At 41.8% G+C, this 18,201-nt stretch overlaps 1 protein-coding gene across 2 annotated transcripts in view; it reads left to right on the forward strand.

Moving 5' to 3' along the window:
• The window catches only part of Nalf1 (NALCN channel auxiliary factor 1), a 545,219-nt gene extending 528,276 nt beyond the window's left edge, over positions 1-16,943 (forward strand). The window contains exons 3-4 of one of the 2 annotated variants that reach the window (XM_021170643.3): positions 13,280-13,325; positions 14,801-14,888. In XM_021170643.3, the coding sequence (XP_021026302.1) occupies positions 13,280-13,302 (23 nt within the window). In that variant the 3' untranslated portion in view covers positions 13,303-13,325; positions 14,801-14,888. Of the gene's footprint in view, positions 1-13,279; positions 13,326-14,800 lie in introns of both variants that reach the window. The other variant, XM_021170640.3, reaches the window with a different exon arrangement.
• Positions 16,944-18,201: the final 1,258 nt, after the last annotated feature.

Raw genomic sequence — 18,201 nt, forward strand, 5'->3', positions numbered from 1 at the left:
TGGAGATGTGGTTCTCCTCTTATTGTAAAACTGATTTCATAGGCTTCTCCTGAAGCTTCGAAAGGTAATATAGGTTGAAAATTTTTCTAAGATCTATTATTTTTATTTCACTTTCACTAAATCCATTCAATTTCCTCGAGTGTTTAATTATTCTTTTCAGAATTTTAAGTGTGAGTATTGCATGTATATCATTAACATCTCAGCCTCCATTCCCTCTGTGCCTCCACCCCCTCTTAAATTATTATTTTGTGAAATGTATAGATGCAGAGGTGTATGTGTGTGTGTGAGTGTATGTGAGTGTGTGTGTGTGTGTGTGTGTGTGTGTGTGTGTGTGTGTGTGAGTCAATTCAGCATTGCTCATATGTATATTTAGAGCTGGCCTTCTGGATTTGGGCAACCTATTGAGCTGAGAAAACTAATTCTCTCTTGTCACTTGCCATTGGTTTGCTTACTATTGCTCTTCATCTAGGGGTGGGGCCTTGCCAGTTTCCCCTGATCCAGATGGGCTTATCACCTGGTGCTGTCACTGTTTTGGTCTTGTTTAGGTTACCATGTAGTTAGGATTTCTTGGGTGCCAATGGTTCCTGGCTCTTGTCATATAAAGAAGGCACCGTCTCCCTGCTGACACCTTACTCCTTGGGTCTTAAAGATCAAGGGTTTAGCTACTAAGATACTCCCCAGCTCCAAGGTCCTCAGTTCTAATCCTTACAAAGGGGATGATTTCTACCTCTGACTATTCTAACTGTCCCAAGAATAGAGAGAGTTCTGTCTACAGAGGCTTGTTTATTTAAAATCATGAGCTTCTTCAATTAATATGAAAAGAAGAAAGGATGACCCCATAATGAGAGTGATCAAGAGTTTCAGAGCAGACCAGCCAGCATAGCCAACTGCCAGCTCCAGCAGGTGGTTTTCCGTTGTTTTCCTGCAGTGTAGGGAGTCGGGGTGCCTTGGACTGGATGGGCTCATGCAGGGTGATACTGCAAAAGAGAAATATCTACTTTGAGAGGACAGGGACTCTGTGGCTTTCTCACTCCACCATGACAGCTCAGGCATTATACTCAGCAAATGAGAAAACCAAAGAATAGAATGTACTTGCTTTTTTCATCGGAAAGCCAGCTGTAGACCCCTTCCAGTCTGATGCTCCGTGGGCAGCCGCTTTTTGCTCTTTGCTGCCTTCGTTTCCACGGGAACGTGGTTTGGTAACTGGAGTGAGTACCTGGCATCCTTTTAATTAGCTACTGAGTTGACTCCAGAGGGTCATAAACCGTCTTCCTGCTTTGATAATGAAACGCTTGCTGTAGTTTGAGGTAATCCGTACAAACAAATATGTCAACCTTCTATTCTTTCTTCATAACCATGTTTTTTTTTTCTTTTCTGGTTTTGAATTATACCCTGCATCTTTTCTCTTGGATTTTCACATATTCTATAAAAATTCACTGAAAATGCCCAGTATTTGAGTGTCATAAGGCTATTATTGTAGAGCTCAGAACTTAACAAAGGTCTTCCCTGGGTAAAATTGAAAAGGGAGCAGGCTTTCTCAGAGCACCTAAGAGAGTTTTTCATTCTTTAAGGAAGGCAGTCACAGAATTCATTCTCTCTCTCTCTCTCTCTCTCTCTCTCTCTCTCTCTCTCTCTCTCTCTCTCTCTGTGTGTGTGTCTTTCTGGGTGTGCACATGTGAGCACAAGTGCATGCATGCACGCATTTGTGTGCATGTGTGCCTATACAGATGCACATGCATTTATGAATGCATACCTGCAGAGGCCAGAAGATGATCTAAAGTCTGTCTCAGGTGGCACTCCTTAGCTGCTGTCCATCTTGCATGTTTGAGACAGACTTGCTCTCTGGCCTGAGTTTCACCAGCAGCCTAAACTCACCAGCCAAAGATCCCCGGGCTCCTCCCATCTTCATTTCCTCAGATCAGTGGTTACAGCATCTATGACCACACTTGGCTTTTTTTACATGGATTCTAGGGAAACTCTGGTAATTGTGTTCACAAGGAAAGCACTTTATCAACTGAGCCCATTTCCCAGACATAGAATTCACCTCCTCACTGCTGAGTGAAAAATAGCAACACCATGATAAAACACTGGGATACTAAGGGCTTCTATTGTCATGGTAAAACAACACAGCCAACAGCAAAGTGGGGAGGGAAGGCTTTCGTTAGCTTATACTTCCACATTTTAGACCATGATTGAAAGATGTCAGGACAGGAACTCAAACAGGACAGGAACCTGAAGGCAGGAGCTAATACAGAAACCATGGAAGGGTACTGCTTACTGGATGGCTCCTGGTGGCTTGCTCGGACTGCTCAGGTCCTCCAGCCTAGGGATGACACCACCCACAATGGGCCGGGCTTTCCCCCATCAATCACTAATTAAGAAAATGCCCTACAGCTGTATCTTGTAAAGGCATTTTCTCAATTCAGATTCCCTTCTTTCAGATGACTCTAGATTGTAACAAGTTAACACAAAGCTAGCCAGTACAACTGACCCTTGTCAACTTGACATACAAACATATAGTGTCATAACACATCTGTTCTTGTTTATCCCCAAGATGGCACATTATCATCAATAGCACAATAGAAAGCATGTTACAAACATAAAAATGCCCATGGTCTTTGCAAATCCAAACTATCTAAAATTCAACCTTTTTAAAACTCCAGTTGCCTTTAAAACCTAAAATCTCTTTAAAAATTCAGCCTCTCAACTATGGGCTCCTATAAAATCAAAAATTAACTAAATATTTCCTTCAAGAGAGAGAACCAGGGCACAGTCACAATCTAAGCAAGGCAAAACTAAACTCAAAAAAAAAAAATGAAATTAACCCAACATCCAATGTCTAGAATCCATTCATGATCTTTTGGGCTTGGGTCACTTCTCTGGCTCTTCCATTCAGTAGAACATGCAGCTTGGTTTCTAGGTGCCATCTGGCTCCACTCCACAGCTGCGGATGTCAGCTGCGGATGTTTCTGGTGGTCATCCCATGGTACTAGCATCTCCAAAAATGCTGGGGTTCCTTGCTGCAAATGAGCTGCACTTAACACCAATAGCCTCTCCTGGGCTCTCTCCAGGGACTCTAGACCTTCCACACAGTGCCAAGCCTCAGCTGCTCTCCATGACCTCTACACACTTTCAAACCCAGCACCACCTGAGTGACTCTTACACGAGCAAGTTCAGCTGCCAGTGCAAGGTGCATCCTTGGTGACTCTGGAACACAGCAGCTTCTGTGTGCTGACCCTGAGGAACGCTTCCCAGAAGATGTCACCTCAGTGATGCTGGTCTCTTCTTAACCACAGCTGGTTCTTCAGCTCCAGCTGACTAGACACCATAGAGTCTTCACACAAGTGGCCTGGTCGTGCCTTTGCTTTCTGCTCTCCATAGCCCCATCTTCCAAGCTCCTTTGGAACAGCTCACGGAGCTCTCGACACTCAGTGGTTTTTCTAACCCAACGTTCCAAAGGCCTTCCATAATCCTCCTAAAGCAACATGGCCTATCACAGCCAAACCCCACTATTCTGATACCAACTTCTGTATTGAGTAGAGTTTCTACTGCTGTGAGAAAACACCATGACCAAGAGCAAGTTGGGGAGGAAAGGATTTGGGGGGTTGTTGTTGTTTTCCCTACATTTCCACATTTTAGTCCATGACTGAAGAACATGGAATCGGACAGGGTAGGAAACTGGAGGCAGGCTCTAATGCAGAGACCAGACCACAGAATGGTCCTGCTTACTGTTACTCCCCATGGCTTGCTCAGCCTGCTTTCTTATAGAACCTAGGACCACCAGCTCAGGGGATGGCACCTTCCACAGTAGACTGGGTTCTTCCTCACCAATCACTAGAAAATGCCCTACAGCTGGATGGAAATGGAGATGTTTCCTCAGAAATGTCCTTTCAGAGGAGTCTAGTTTGTGTCACATTGGCATGAAACTATCCAGGACATCCACCAAAGGGAAGACGGTATTCTACACCATGTGCAGTTAGCACATCTCTCTAGGTGTCATTCCAAGAGTGTGCATAAAAGTGTAGCAGGCACATGTGCAGCACAAGTCTTACTGTTTATTGTATAACTTAGACTTTCTTGTTACATGTAAAATGCTTCTGTGACTACGTGTGACTACGTGTGACTGCGTGTGACTACATGTGACTACTTGTGACTGCGTGTGAATACTTTTATCTGGGCACTTCTTTATCTATGTAAAATCCTGGGCTGGTGAGATGGCTCAGTGGGTAAGAGCACCCGACTGCTCTTCCGAAGGTCCAGAGTTCAACTCCCAGCAACCACATGGTGGCTCACAACCATCTGTAACAAGATCCGGCGCCCTCTTCTGGAGTGTCTGAAGACAGCTACAGTGTACTTACATATAATAAATAAATAAATAAATCTTAAAAAAAAAAAAAAAAGAAAATCTTCAAATCTTTGTTATTCCCAGGATCTCAGGAAGATTTTTTAAACAACAAATTTTGGGGTTTTGTTTTTTGTTTTTGTTTTTGTTTTTTTGCTGTTGTTGTTGTCATTTGTTTGCTTGTTTGTTTGTTTTTAGCTCCTTAAATATTATTGTTTTACACGGTTCATTTTTTAAAAAAATTTCATGTCACATTACTTCTTGATTCCTAATTCACACACACACTGTCTTTCTCTCTCATACACACATACACATTCTCTCTCTCTCTCTCTCTCTCTCTCTCCCACACCCACACACCCCACATACCTATTCTTTCGTGTTTTTTGTTTGTTTGTTTGTTTTTGTTTTGTTTTGTTTTGCTTCATACAGTGATTCACTGTGGGAATCCTCCTGCCTCTTAGTGCCGGGGCTATGTATATGTGCCATTATACGTGGCCTTAATGTATGATTCTTAATTTAATAAGTGACCATCTCCTCCCCCAATCTATCTTTCTCTATCACTGCTTAGACACATTTATTAGTTTTATAGAAGTTTGAGAGGGTTTGGGGAGGGGGTTGTTGGGTTTTTTGTGGTTTGGTTTGGTTTGGTTTGGTTTGGTGGGGAGCATTCTGGAGAAGCACAATCATGAAAACTTTCAGGAATGGTTTGTTTGTTGTTTTAAAGGATGCATAATCTAGTTCTCAATTTAGACTTGCAATAAGGAGAGTTAAGCATTACTTTTTAAAAAGAATAATTCCCGGATACTGAACCCTATCACTTTAATTTCATTTCTTGGCCAGTTAGTGAATTTTTCCCAGCTCTGTTATTCTAAATCTTTGTAGATGTTTGTGTCTTCAGTAATTCTCACAGATAAGGGAAGCAACCACTAACAACCAGGGAAGTGGTGCAGGAGGCCGACGGAGGCAGTGCTCGTGACATCATCGCTCTTCCTTGCTCTGTAACTAAGGGAATGAGTAAGCCACTAAGATGTTCCAAGTGACAACTGACCTGCCAGGATCTGAAATACAATCCTCCATTCCTTCAGCAGTCTCAGACAGCAGCTTAGTTTCCAGGGAATGATGGTTTGCCTGAGGAAGAGTCTTGCCCAGGAAATCGGTCCTCCATCCCAGAAACCTATTGTGTTCCCTGTAAACACTCAATACTTCCAGAGGTTTTGGGACTCCTCTCTGGAAGCTGCTTTCTTATTTTATGCCATTTTTATTTGAAAGCATTTTTATTTATAAGCATTAAAACTACTGGATGCCAGACACCAGAGGCTCATCAGTTACGAGCACTGGATGCTCTTCCAGAGGACCTAAGTTCAATACCCGGCACCCTTAGCAGGGTCCTAGAACTTTGCAACCATGTCTGTAAGTCCAGCTCCAGGGAAGAGTCAGTGCCCTCTTTCTGGCTTAGGAGGGCTTCAGGATTTTATGTGGTCTCATAGACATACAAGGAGGCAAAACACTCATACACAGCAGAATTCATTATTGGTTGATTAATGAGTGATATAAATAAATGAAAAACATTTGGTGTAGGTTCAATTAAAATCTGAAAAAGATTATTCTAGGGGTTGTTTTGTTTAGTGGGTTTAGTTTTAAGGTTTTTGGTTTTGTTTTGTTTCGTTTTGTGGCTAATTTATATATTGACTCTATTTTCTTCATTGTTTGGGTGATACTGAAATCAAACCTAGCACATGCTAGGCAGTTTGTACACTGCCACGGAGCAGCAACATTAGTGCCAAATAGTACTCACTCTGAAAGAATTGACACTGATTTTTGTCCAACTGGTCTATAGACTGCTATAGTATATTTAATTTTAGTAGATCACCATTAGGATTTTTTTCCCAAGCTAGGGTCTAACAAATTTAAGTTTTAGCATCGGCTTTTAAAGCCTCGACTGTTTATTTAAACGTTTAACATTTCAAAACCTGAAATAAATTATAAAAATAACTTCTCTTAGTCAATAAAGCAAATATCTGAAATCCAAGCCTATTTACAAGGCATTTGAAACTATAACTGTGTATCGGTGTGTGTCTGAGTATGTACAGACCTAGGGGAGGTTTGCGTGTATTCTGTGATTATTCAGAGAGTCTGGCTTTCTTTTTAAAAAGCAAGGCAGGAAATGTTGCCTGCGCGGTAAATATGGGGACGGATCAAAGCATTAGCGAAGCTGTCTCTTCCATCACAGCTTAACGTTTGAGACTCGGCAGCTGCAGAATTATTCGTGCAGTTTCCTGTTCTCAAGAATATTTCCTTAGCAGGTCCTAGTGATGGGGAAATTCCAGTTTAGAATGCTCGGTGAGCCAAACTGATTTACAATATGTGATACGTGCCGTTTCCCAGAGAAAATGAGAGGATAAATAGAAACAGAGCGCAACAGGCAATGCTTAGGGAGAGTGATGACTTCTCTTGAGGGGCTTCTGAGTACGGGTCTGCTATGAATGAACCCCTGCTGAGCTCCAGAACCCTCAGTATGAAGACCCGAGAACATCCTCAGACAAATCCAAGCTCTTCCAGTCGTCGCAGAACGCGTGAGAGCAAGGCAGCCTGAAAGGAAAACGTTCTGTAAGAACCGTGGAAGAGGAAGGAAATGTCCTTTTTCCTTCCCTTCTTTGATGGCTCCCACGGTCTCCACTGGAGTCCTCGGGTCAAGGGGTAGAAGGTCACTTGACAGAGCAGGGAAGAACAGGAACCATTCCAGGTGACAGTACCCATCCACGCTCAGGAGACCCACGAGGCTCTGGGATTTAGAATAGATGTTCACTTCTTCTGGAACCTTTGTGGTTTTCCTGTACACAACAATCCCATATCCTCAAAGCAGCTCTCGGGGCAGCTCACCAAGGAGTCCGGGTGGGGTGAAGAAATAAAGGATATATTTGGTGAGTGTACTTTCTCTCAGTCCAATAATTTTTTTCTGTTTTCCCAGAGTGCATTTTTCATAATTAAAAAGCATCGTTGTGAGGACTCTGAGGAAAATAACAATGTGTAATATGATGTTTAACAGCACACATTGGTTTCTGTTTAGGCTGTACCTTTCTGGCTGCAAACTGTCTTTGTTCTGCAAAAATGCTGGAAAACTTGAGAACACTGGTTGAGGAAATTCTCTGCTTAGCCTCAAGACATTTCAAATGCCCAATTTATGCTTGAGCTTAGTGAATCAGTAAATCTCTGTGTCACGTTTCTGGCTTTCCAACACAGATCTTTGATTTTAATTTCATTGAGTATCATTTACAGTTTAGAAGTGATCCCTAATCTAATGTGTAGTGAGCTCTCTGTGGCCATGGCATAATCGGGTCCACGAACTTGTTTTCTGAAGAGTGTGTTTCGTATTTCTTCCTGATGGAAGTTTACTCTCACTTTATACAGGGATAATGTCCAGGACTGCCACCAAAATCTGTGGCTGCACAAGCCCTGTGTCTAAGGAGAGGAGCATTCCCATGTAACCTAACCTCATCCTGCCCTGAAACTGCATCTTGTCCAGAGAAGTTACCATACATAAGATTTTGTAAAGACTATAGATAAAGAGTTGTCACCCTGTATTGTTTGTGGAATTACATTAGGGATACAAAAGCACGCACACATGTTATGGAATAATTTGTGTGCGTGCTTTTAATGTGGTTTTCAAACGTTTGCATCTGAGATGGTCTAACACACAGGTGTGGAAGCTGTGAGTTTGAAAGGCCGAATCAGAGTACCATTTTCTTTCACTACCTGGCTGTGCCCAGATACTTTGCTACTCAGGGAATTCAATTGTCAAATCTTCCCTTGGTTCTTTCTTTCATTAAAGAAATATCCACCTTTCCTTTTAGACAATTTTATCTTGATATGGGCTTGGAATGCTAAGATGGAAAGGAATAAGGGCAAGCATTATGCACACTGCCAACTAGAAGAAAACTAATCCTATTAACTTGGCTGTGTGTCATGATGGCGCTTACTTTCAGCATTTAGAGATGATGCCCGCCCCCGTCTCCTCTTTGACCATTTAGAGATGATGCCCATCCCTGACTCCTCCCCTCAAACTGGACATTTTCAATGTATAGCTTCTTTACTGAAATTTGACCTTGCTTATGGTTAAAATTATAAATACATAAATACTCAAAATCTGATTCTTTTCAGACGGCCAAGACAGTTAAGAGGAAACTTGTTATATTGTTTTAATTTCTCAGTTATAAAATAACCTCTGAAAGCCAGCAGTTCTCTACAGATCTTACTTTTTACTGTTTGTGACAAAAGCATACAATTTGCACACCTGAGCAGTTAAAAAAAAAAAACTGTGAGGGAATTTAAAGTTCTAGAGTCTACTAATGTAGAGCAACTGTTGCAATAAACCCTGAAATGAAAGGGGATGTCAAGGCCAAAATACCAATTTTCAAAACCATTCTCTGCCACACTGTTAGGGTTTTCATAATGGTGAAAAGGAGAGAGAGAGAGACAGACAGAGAGAGAGAGAGAGAGAGAGAGAGAGAGAGAGAGAGAGAGAAAGAGAGAGATCTTAAGTCAGTGCATTTAAATGTGAATGTGCCTCCTGCCTCAAAGTCATGATCTGGAGCCAAAATTTTACTCCCCATCTGTCTCTAAATTCTACTGAATCTAAAGTAAAAACTAAAGAATATATTTCATTTATAGAAATAACAAAACCTGAAAATGGTTTGTTATTAGAATAGAGACTTAAAACGTGTGCGCGCCTGAGAAGGGCGGATTCCATAGTCCAGTGAAGCTACAGTGAAAAACTGAAGAACAGTTTGGGGTGTTTTCCCAGAGAAGGAACTCAGAGAAGGGGTCTAGCTGTGTCTTGAGTGCCTGCAACATCACTACTGATATTTATTCCAGCCAAGACATCTCTAAGTCACAAATGAAAGAGAAGTTATGGCACGTACATGATATGTGGATGTTGTTAAAATTGCTCAAAGAGTGCTCATAAAGTGCCAATAATTGGAAATTAATAGATCTGAATATCTAACTTACAGCTGAAAAGGTAAAATTTCAGGTTGGTGCAGTCACACTGACCTGTGATGACAGCTGAGGCATGATCCAGGCTGGTCTGGGCAACCTGGTCACATCAAAATAAAAGTAACCCATGCCAGTTCACTCATTAATTAATTCAACTTCTAAAGGTATGATATAATAAAATAATAACATTGTGAATTTCTAGAATTTTGAAAAATATGTGCTTAAGTATGTTTACATAGCAAATAGTGGGAAAAGAGAATAATGAATAAAATATTAAATGCCCAGACATCATATTATGGGATGAGAACAGAACAAAGCATTACAGACCTGACAATAAATGTAAATGGATCAAATTCTTCAGCCAGTGTGAAACTCTGAGGTATAGAACACAATAGAGAGAAAAATATAGGGAGGGCATAGAAAATTAAAACAAGACACATAACATACTTACTGTGTTATAAAAGAAATATTCATAGTTAACAAAATGTACCCAAAGCCAAAGCAGAAATCATAAGACAAACGCTACAACAGAAGAAATGTCAGAGCACCAGTCTTCTTTGTTAGTAGTAAATGTTCCTGGGAAACATAAACGATGAATTTTTTGTGCCTGCTAACATCACAGGAAAATAAATAGGTAAGCAACAGATTATAATGTTTATCAATGCATATGCATAAAATATCGACAGAATAACAACTAGAAGCATCTATGTCACACATTAGATGGTGGATAGTATTCTGACTAGACAGAAGTTTACCAAAACAGATGTTAATCATGACTATGGAATACGAACATTTGCAGAAGAGCTTAAACAACAAAAAGCAAAAGAGAATAAACAAAACAGCAATTGCCAAACATGCAGAGAACTGACTGTATAAAGAAAAGCCATTGAACCTGATACAAACAAACCTTTACATGAATGGCAGAAGTATTCTCTAAAATATATAAATCAAAATAACCCAACACAAAGACAGAAATTAGTGTATTAGCAGAAAGAGCACCCATGGTAGGAGCAGAGTACATCCTTAATGACACAAAGACAATAAATGTAACACTCAGGTCTCACCAGGACTGAAAAGAGAGATAAAAACATTAACCACAAAGGGGCAATGGAGATAAATTAAGAGTTTGAAGTCTGTATCAACTTATAACCTGAGCCATTTTAAAACATAAACTACACAAACAACAACAACAACAAATCACCTCAACACACTAGAAATCAGAAAATATAAAAAGGAATGCATTGTAATTACCTTTAAGAGAATAGACTCATGAAGTATAGAAATTCTACCCTACTAACATTTTTCTTTTTCCTTTAAATTTTTTTTTATTGTGTAAGAATTTCCCACTTGACTATAATGTATTTTCATCAAATCTACCCCAAGGACCTCTTGTTTCCTCTTTATCTCTTTTTTCCTGGCAGCTCTGCTGCTTTTGTAAACACATGGAGTTCAGTTAGTGCTGCCTGTAGGTTGATGCATCTGGAACCTTCCACTGCAGCGTGGGCAGCCTGTAGGAGGCCTCACTGCTGAACCCAGAAGCTATTGAGCTCTTTAGATGGGTTGGAGTCCAGGAGTGTCTCCTCCACCTGCTGTGGGCACAGTGCATTAGCAAACCCGGTTCCCTGCAGACATCACTGCTACTATAGCATAAGTACTTGAAAGCTGATGCTCCTGAAGCTACATGTATCAGACATACTCTGTGACCTGCTTATCATGAACATGCAAATATAAAACAATTACTAGAAAACAAAATGGAGGATGAAAATGTAAAAGATAATCTCATCGAAGTGTTTTGTATATGAAATCTATAAATCATGCTCATTCCATATGTGTATCTACCTTGAAAAAAATGTAAATTTTATAATAGAGTCTTTTCCCCCTTTATTATGATGGCAATCATGATCCTGACAATGATGATGTCATGAATATGTCATGATGATGATATGATTAGGATGATAATGGTGATGATGTCCTGGTGATAATGTGAGTAGAATGCTGACGGTGACGATGACATGATGACATGCCGGTGATGATGACATGATGATGATGTGACATGATGATGATGTGATATGATGATGATGATGGTGACGATAACTGATTATGATAACGATGATAGAGTCAGGTGAGTTTGCTTTTGTCTAGCTTTTCTTTGTGGTAATATCTTCTAAGCTTTCACAAGCAGAACTTGCAACAAATATTTTAGAGTCTTTAAAATATCCTAGATGCAAATCTCTCAAATATCACAGACAACAGAGGACTTACCACAAATAACCTCACCCATTTAAAGAGCTTGTCTAGATATCTGGCCTCCTTGTGCTGATTTAAAGTGGCAACACGATAAGGCTTATGTTCTTTGGGGGACAGTTGTTGGGACCCAAACTCATGCATGCTAAGCATGCATCCGAGCACCCAGCATACCCACAGTTCCTGAGAGTAACTATTTGGAAAACATAAAGTTCTTCAGTCATTCAAAGTGTCATCTACTGAGCCACTAGTTCCAAGTCCACTGAATCACGAGTCTCAGTGGCCAAGAAACAGAACAGCACAAGTGTCCCACGGTGGAATTGATAGGGAGTGTGTGATAGATATTTGAATATATGTGTGAATACCTGTGATGATTTGATTAAAATGATGCTGTCATGATGATGATGATGTCATGATGATGTCATAATGATGACATTCAGCCATCATAAGAAATTAAGGAAACCCTGTCATTTCAGCAGCATAAATAGAAACAGACATGAACAGACATGATCCTGTGACGTGAAATAAGCCTGGTGCAGAAGACAAGAACGGTCCCATTGTCACTCCCTGTGTGACTCTAACACACTTGATCTTGTTGATGTTTTAGATGTTACGAATAGAATGGTGTTTTCCAAGTGCAGTGAGCTCCCAACAGCAAACAAGAGTATGTCCTGGTGTGATAGTGTACAGCAGGGTGGCCACCAACAACAGCAGGGAGAAAGACGGAGCTTTAAACATCTTCCCATAGAGAGATGGTAAAAGAAGGGCTGGCTATGTTTAACCTAGCCCAAGCCTGGTACAATGCAGACACCTATTTAAACACTGCCTGGTACTCCAGAAATACATGCCATTGCTATTCTTTTGTTAATATAATTACATTGATTAACTAGATATATTATTAATACATTTGTGGTTTTTTTCTAAAATGAACAGCAAGCATATGCTTCCTAATTTTCCAGAATGATTGTTATGCCACAGTCATGGGAACCTCCAGGGCAATGAGTGTGGTATCCAGTGGCTTCTTCCTCTGGATAAGCTGGCGTGCATCTGCAGTAGATGAAGCTGTGTGTTTGGAGCTAAGCTGGAGGTTAGGGCATGAAATACCAGGTCTAAGGCAAGCAGAGAGAGCTGTAGGAGCAAAGGCTTCGAGCCCACTGTTCCCTCCTGAGCTGGGGCTGAAGGAGGTCCCACAGTGCCCCTGCAAAGGAAGCACCTGGGACTTGCGCTCCAGAGATCTTCTTTTCCTCCCTTTCCTAAATGTCCTGGGGAACAATTCCAACTTCAGCATGTGTACATGTCTCCCAGTGAAAATTCTCATGATGAAAAAGGAAATAGAGAATGTGGGGGCTGTGGGAGTCCCCAAAAGGGTCACTGACCCACACTAATTGTATTATTCTGTCTCGAGTGGCTTTAGTTTAAATTATAATCCAACTTCTGAGTGACTTCTTCCAATGAGAAGAACTGCTTAGCTTCATGACCTTGTGAAAAAATAGTTAAATTCTTAGCTTTTAAAAATGATCAAATGATCTTTGGGGTCTTATTTGTATATCTATTACATCTTTTTGTTATAGCATACAGTACTATAACATACACTTTAATAAATGACTGGTCTATCACTGAGATATATGAAAGAGAATATACAATAAAAATGTCGGAGCTACAGATCTCATTAATTCAGTTTTTTTTCCATATTCTTCCTAGGCGAAGGTGAAGTTTACCTTTGAATGCCTAAGAAGAAATGACTATTGTAAGCATCACTATAAACATATTGAAGCATATTCTATTGAAAAGCTTCTTTGTAGTTAAATGAATAGATGTGTTTAGTTTCTTATGCAATAAGTGCTCGTGAACTGTGTATTTTGTCCAGGTAGTCTTATATATATTGGGAATGTAACAGTGAAAATGTTCAGTTCATGCTTTCAAGTTGATGGTTGGGTTTGGAAATTGACACAAAATTGGGCAACTGTGATTGAAAGAAAAGAAATCTCTGTGTTGAAGAGTAAACCACTGGTAGAATGACCTCACACGGGGAGTTTCCTCTCATCCACTCCTGAAGGATACATGAGATAAAAGCAGACACTGAGGAACTGGGAGGAAGAAAGGGCAGCCTGGCCCCAAGGAGTGCTAAAAGCCTAGACTGTAGGGTATTAAGCTGTGAGAGATCGGAAAGGTGTTTGGACATGGGTGTACAGTGGTGAAATGCCATGGCTAACCACTATTGTTAATGTTAACCAAAATTATCGATCTATTTTTGTTACTCACCAAGCCAAGCATTTCACATGAAAAAAAAAAAGTTACGTAATTCTTTAAACTCTTCTCTTGACGCTAAGATTTTCAAACACTGGGATGTTGTGATGAATGTTCATTCTAAGGCCCATGAGAATAATCAGTAAATAAAATGGAAGCAACAACCACAGCACTGGCCGCCAGGCAGTTTATAGAGCTACTTCTTATAGAATGCAAACTGCAGCAAGGCACACGCGAGAGAAATTACAGGTTTTACTCATCCCTTTGACAACTTCAAAGTTTGCACGCACGCATCAGTTTTAAAATACACCGATGTGTGTTTTCAGAGAAAGAAGCAGGACTCGGCTAGAAGAAAAAAAAAAAATGACAGGAAGAAGAGAGGGAGAGAGACAGAGATAGACAGGGACACAGAGAGAGGGTGAAGGAGAGAGGGAGAGACAGAGAAGTGGGGTGGGGCGCACGGCTTGCAGAGTAGATGGGAATGGTGGTGGAAGGTGCAAGTGTGAGGCTCCACACCACCTCACTAAAGCTTCAATTCCCGGGGTCACTCACAGATCCACGGTGAGCAAATGGTGACCTGCTGCCGGTTAGACGCAGAGATGCCCCCCTATTCTTTTAGGGTCACAGACAGAATGAGGTTCACAGGGGAACTGTGGGCAAGCAGGGCATCCAGGGCTCTGACCCCTTGGCCCTCTCACTTGGCAAATCTTGGTGTTAGCGTATGGATTAGGTTATTGGATTCATTCCCGTTAAGAGTTGAATGGTGGCCAAGTACACTCGGTCTCCACGTTCATCTGGAACCGGGAGCTCTGACTGTCAGTCTAGGGCACACCCCAGGGCACACGGAAACCCAGAGCACACTTCACCACACTTACAATCCTCCTGAAGGACTGCCTGGATGAGGCTGCTGCCTCCTGCAACCTTCCCAGTCCCTTAGTATCTTGGCCTCTAACCTCCCTGCTCTTCTCCCCTCAGGGCTCTACGAAACCTTCCTAACCAATGATGAACCCGAATGCTGTGACATCAGGAGCGAGGAGCAATCCGCACCCAGACCCAAAGGAACCGTGGACAGAAGAGACTCCTGTCCCAGGACGTCGCTCACAGTGTCCTCGGCCACTAGACTATGCCCCGGCCGGCTGAAGCTGTGTGTACTCGTCCTCATTCTCCTCCACACAGTGCTCACGGCCTCCGCAGCGCAGAACTCCACGGGACTGGGCCTGAGCAGCCTCCCCACGCTCGAGGACAACTCCACCCGGGAGGACTGAGCGCAGCCTGGCGCGTGCGCAGAGCGCAGGGCTGGGCAGGGACACCGCTTGGCACAGAGCAGCAGTGACCCACCTGGGATGCTCACCTGCTGCAGCCCGGGAACTGAACCCACCCGGGTGCTCTACCCTTGGACTTCTCGCAAGGCCTGTGGGTAACATTCAACAAGATGGGCCCGATCCCCAACATGGACACAGCCGCAGCTTTTTACCGACTAAAAGGCTGCAAGTGACTCAGTTTCTCACACCATTTTATACACTGTGTTTTAACGTTTGGAGGTTTTCTTTGCTTTCAGTTCGGTTTGGGTTTATTTTCCGTTTTTAAATTTTTTTTTTCTGCACTTGTTAATGCAGGATTTCTTTGAGGGTAAACTAAGTCTCTCCACTGTCTATCGATTTCTAGTCATCGTGTGTCCATCAGATAATTCTGTCTACGTCCTGTCAGTTTCTAATAGAGGAATGACCGCTATAACCTCACGGTGTAGCAAAAAAAATAACAACAACAAAAAAGAATAAAAAAAACACACAAAAAAAAACACAAAAAAGAAAACAACAAAAATTAAAAAAAAAAAAAATCCCTAAGCCTCCTTCCAATCCATGGACGCCACGCCCTGCAGGCCCTGCTGGCCCTCGCCTTCTTCTGTCCCTAAGCAGACAACATCCGCTTGCTTCTGTCTGTGTCTCGCATGGTGGGTGTGTGTCCTGCACAAGCCCGAGCAGAGGGAGCCAGGGGCCTATCAGTTCCTCTGGATGAGCCAACAGAGTGCTCAGAGTCAGGCAGTTCACAGTTTTATGTGGGAAACACAAACATACACACACACATAATAAAAGAGTGAAACACGCTCCCGTGGACAAGTCGCTCCGGTACCCATCCCCAGTTCTTTCTTCCTGGCCAGGCAGACAGGAGCAGCCCATGGCCCACTGCCCGCACGGTCCGGGCAAGCAGCCCCTCTTCAACATCAGATGCTTGACTCGGCCGCGTGATGGGAGCAGAGACCAAGAACGCATCCAGACTTCTGTCCCTCCCCTATCATGGTGATGGTGGAGGGATTCTAGTATACAGAATATGCACCATTTTATCCCAGTATTGCCCCCAGCATAGGGTTCCAGATTCTTCCAGGTATAAAATGTACACAGCTCTGCATTATCACAGAGGAAAATCTTTTTAAAACAATCAACAGATCAGCTGTCTTTACCACAGTGTGAAGCGTCCTCACTCCAGCAAGCTCTAGGCGGCTGAGAAAAAAAAGAAGTCTAATCACTGTTTGTTTTTTTCTTTTCTTTTCTTTCCTTTGTGGGAACATTTCACCTGCTGAGTGTATATGAATTTGCTTTCTAAAAAAAGGCTTTTATGGGTTTACAGTAGGGCCAGTGGAAGGGAGAGTTAATAAGGGCTGTTTTTACAAAACAAACAAACAAAACTAATAATTTTAAAAAGACACTTCACATTCCTTCCTGTTCTCTAACTACACTTGGGAAGTGCACTTCGGGTAGGTTTGCTGTGTGGCTGAGAGATGAAGGAAACCCATAGACAAGGACCTCCTAGTGAACAAAATTTAGTTGTTAACTTTATAGCTATAAAACTTCCCCAGGCGTTCGTTTTCGTTCAGACAGATCTATCCTCTGCATCATGCTTAACCCTGCGACATGCGTACAGTATGCATATTTTGTTTTGAATAAAATGTTTTGTTCCAGTCTGTTAAGAATATTAAAAACTAATAAAGGTATTGCTTAATAAAATTGCTAGAATTGTTTAGCAGTACATGCACAAATATTTTACTAGATTCTTTGTTTTACTAGTGTTTTGTTGAGACTGAAAACCCTAAAATGGTCTGCATAAATACAAAAAGAAAAAAAAAAACACCAAAAAGTGCAAACCTCTCCAGTTTCTTTTTCCTTTTCTTTAAAAACAATCTTTTCTCTCTCCTTTCCCCTTATGCATGGAGATTTATGTACAGGTGTGTGTACACACACATACACAGAAGTACTATATTTTATTCTGTGAAGACATGGTACTCTGGGGTATATAAGAGGTTTGGGGTATATGGGTTTAGGAGACGATGTAACTGCATTACTGACAGCCAAACCCTTGCAGATATAAGCATTGGAGTATCCCAATCAGTGTCTTACTGAGTGAAGACTCACCTGGAAAGCTATACTCAAAGCAACATAAGGTAAGTGGTTATGCATCTCCTGGGAAGTCTGCCTGCCCTCAGTGGATCCTTGGCCCTCAGCCATCCTTGATCTGACATCCTTCGAGCTCCTTCTGTTGGTGTTGTAGCCATTCTGTTCTCGAAATGGTTACGTTTTGCCATAATGGGAAAAAAATCCTGCTGGTCTGAAGAGAAGTTGTTATTCTCTATAAGTATAGAACAGTGATAACTCCTGAACACTAGAGCCCAGGACATGGTGGGCGAGGGGACAGGATTTCACTCCCTCTTAATATCCTCCACAACTCATGAAAAAATGCTTTCTCCCCAAAATGAAAGGGGCAGGGGCTTTGCTTTTCCTTTTAGAATGGGAAAATGGAAAAATGGGAAAAACTACATCACTTTCCCTGGGAGCTGAGCTCACACAAAAGACAACTTTAGGTGTTAGCTGAAACCCTATACTGCTAAGGGTGAATACAAAACCTTGACTTAGGGAGAGAGGGAAAGATAACCAGAGGGGAACAGACTCTGTCCGGGTCAATGCTGAGATCTCTGGGTAATCTGTAATTCCCAAGGGATGTTGCCATTGCTATATCCATTTGTTGCCTATCAGTGCTTTAGGTTCATCATTACCGTGGGCCTCCCCCTTTGCACAGTTTCACCAGAAACAACGGAAAGCAGAAAGGAGAACCCAGCAGAAGAGGGCTTTAAACAGGCAGCAGACAGTCCACAGTGCAGCCATGCATAGCAGGCTTCCCAGTGCACACTGAGTGTGTTTAACTTGTGCACACGTTAATTTGAGCAGAATAAATTCCAGCCTTGCTCTCTTCTATTTGCCTTGTAGTGGCCATCCCCTGCACACTGGATAATGAACTACAATATTAAAACAGTTACCTGTGCAGGCATGTTGAAAATCAAGAAAAAAAAATCTGCTTCATAGATTTATGGAATGAATGTCCCTGAG

This window comes from Mus caroli, unplaced genomic scaffold (genome assembly GCF_978045245.1).
Source record: "Mus caroli unplaced genomic scaffold, Mus_caroli_1 scaffold_10, whole genome shotgun sequence".
Taxonomy (NCBI): Eukaryota; Metazoa; Chordata; class Mammalia; order Rodentia; family Muridae; genus Mus; species Mus caroli.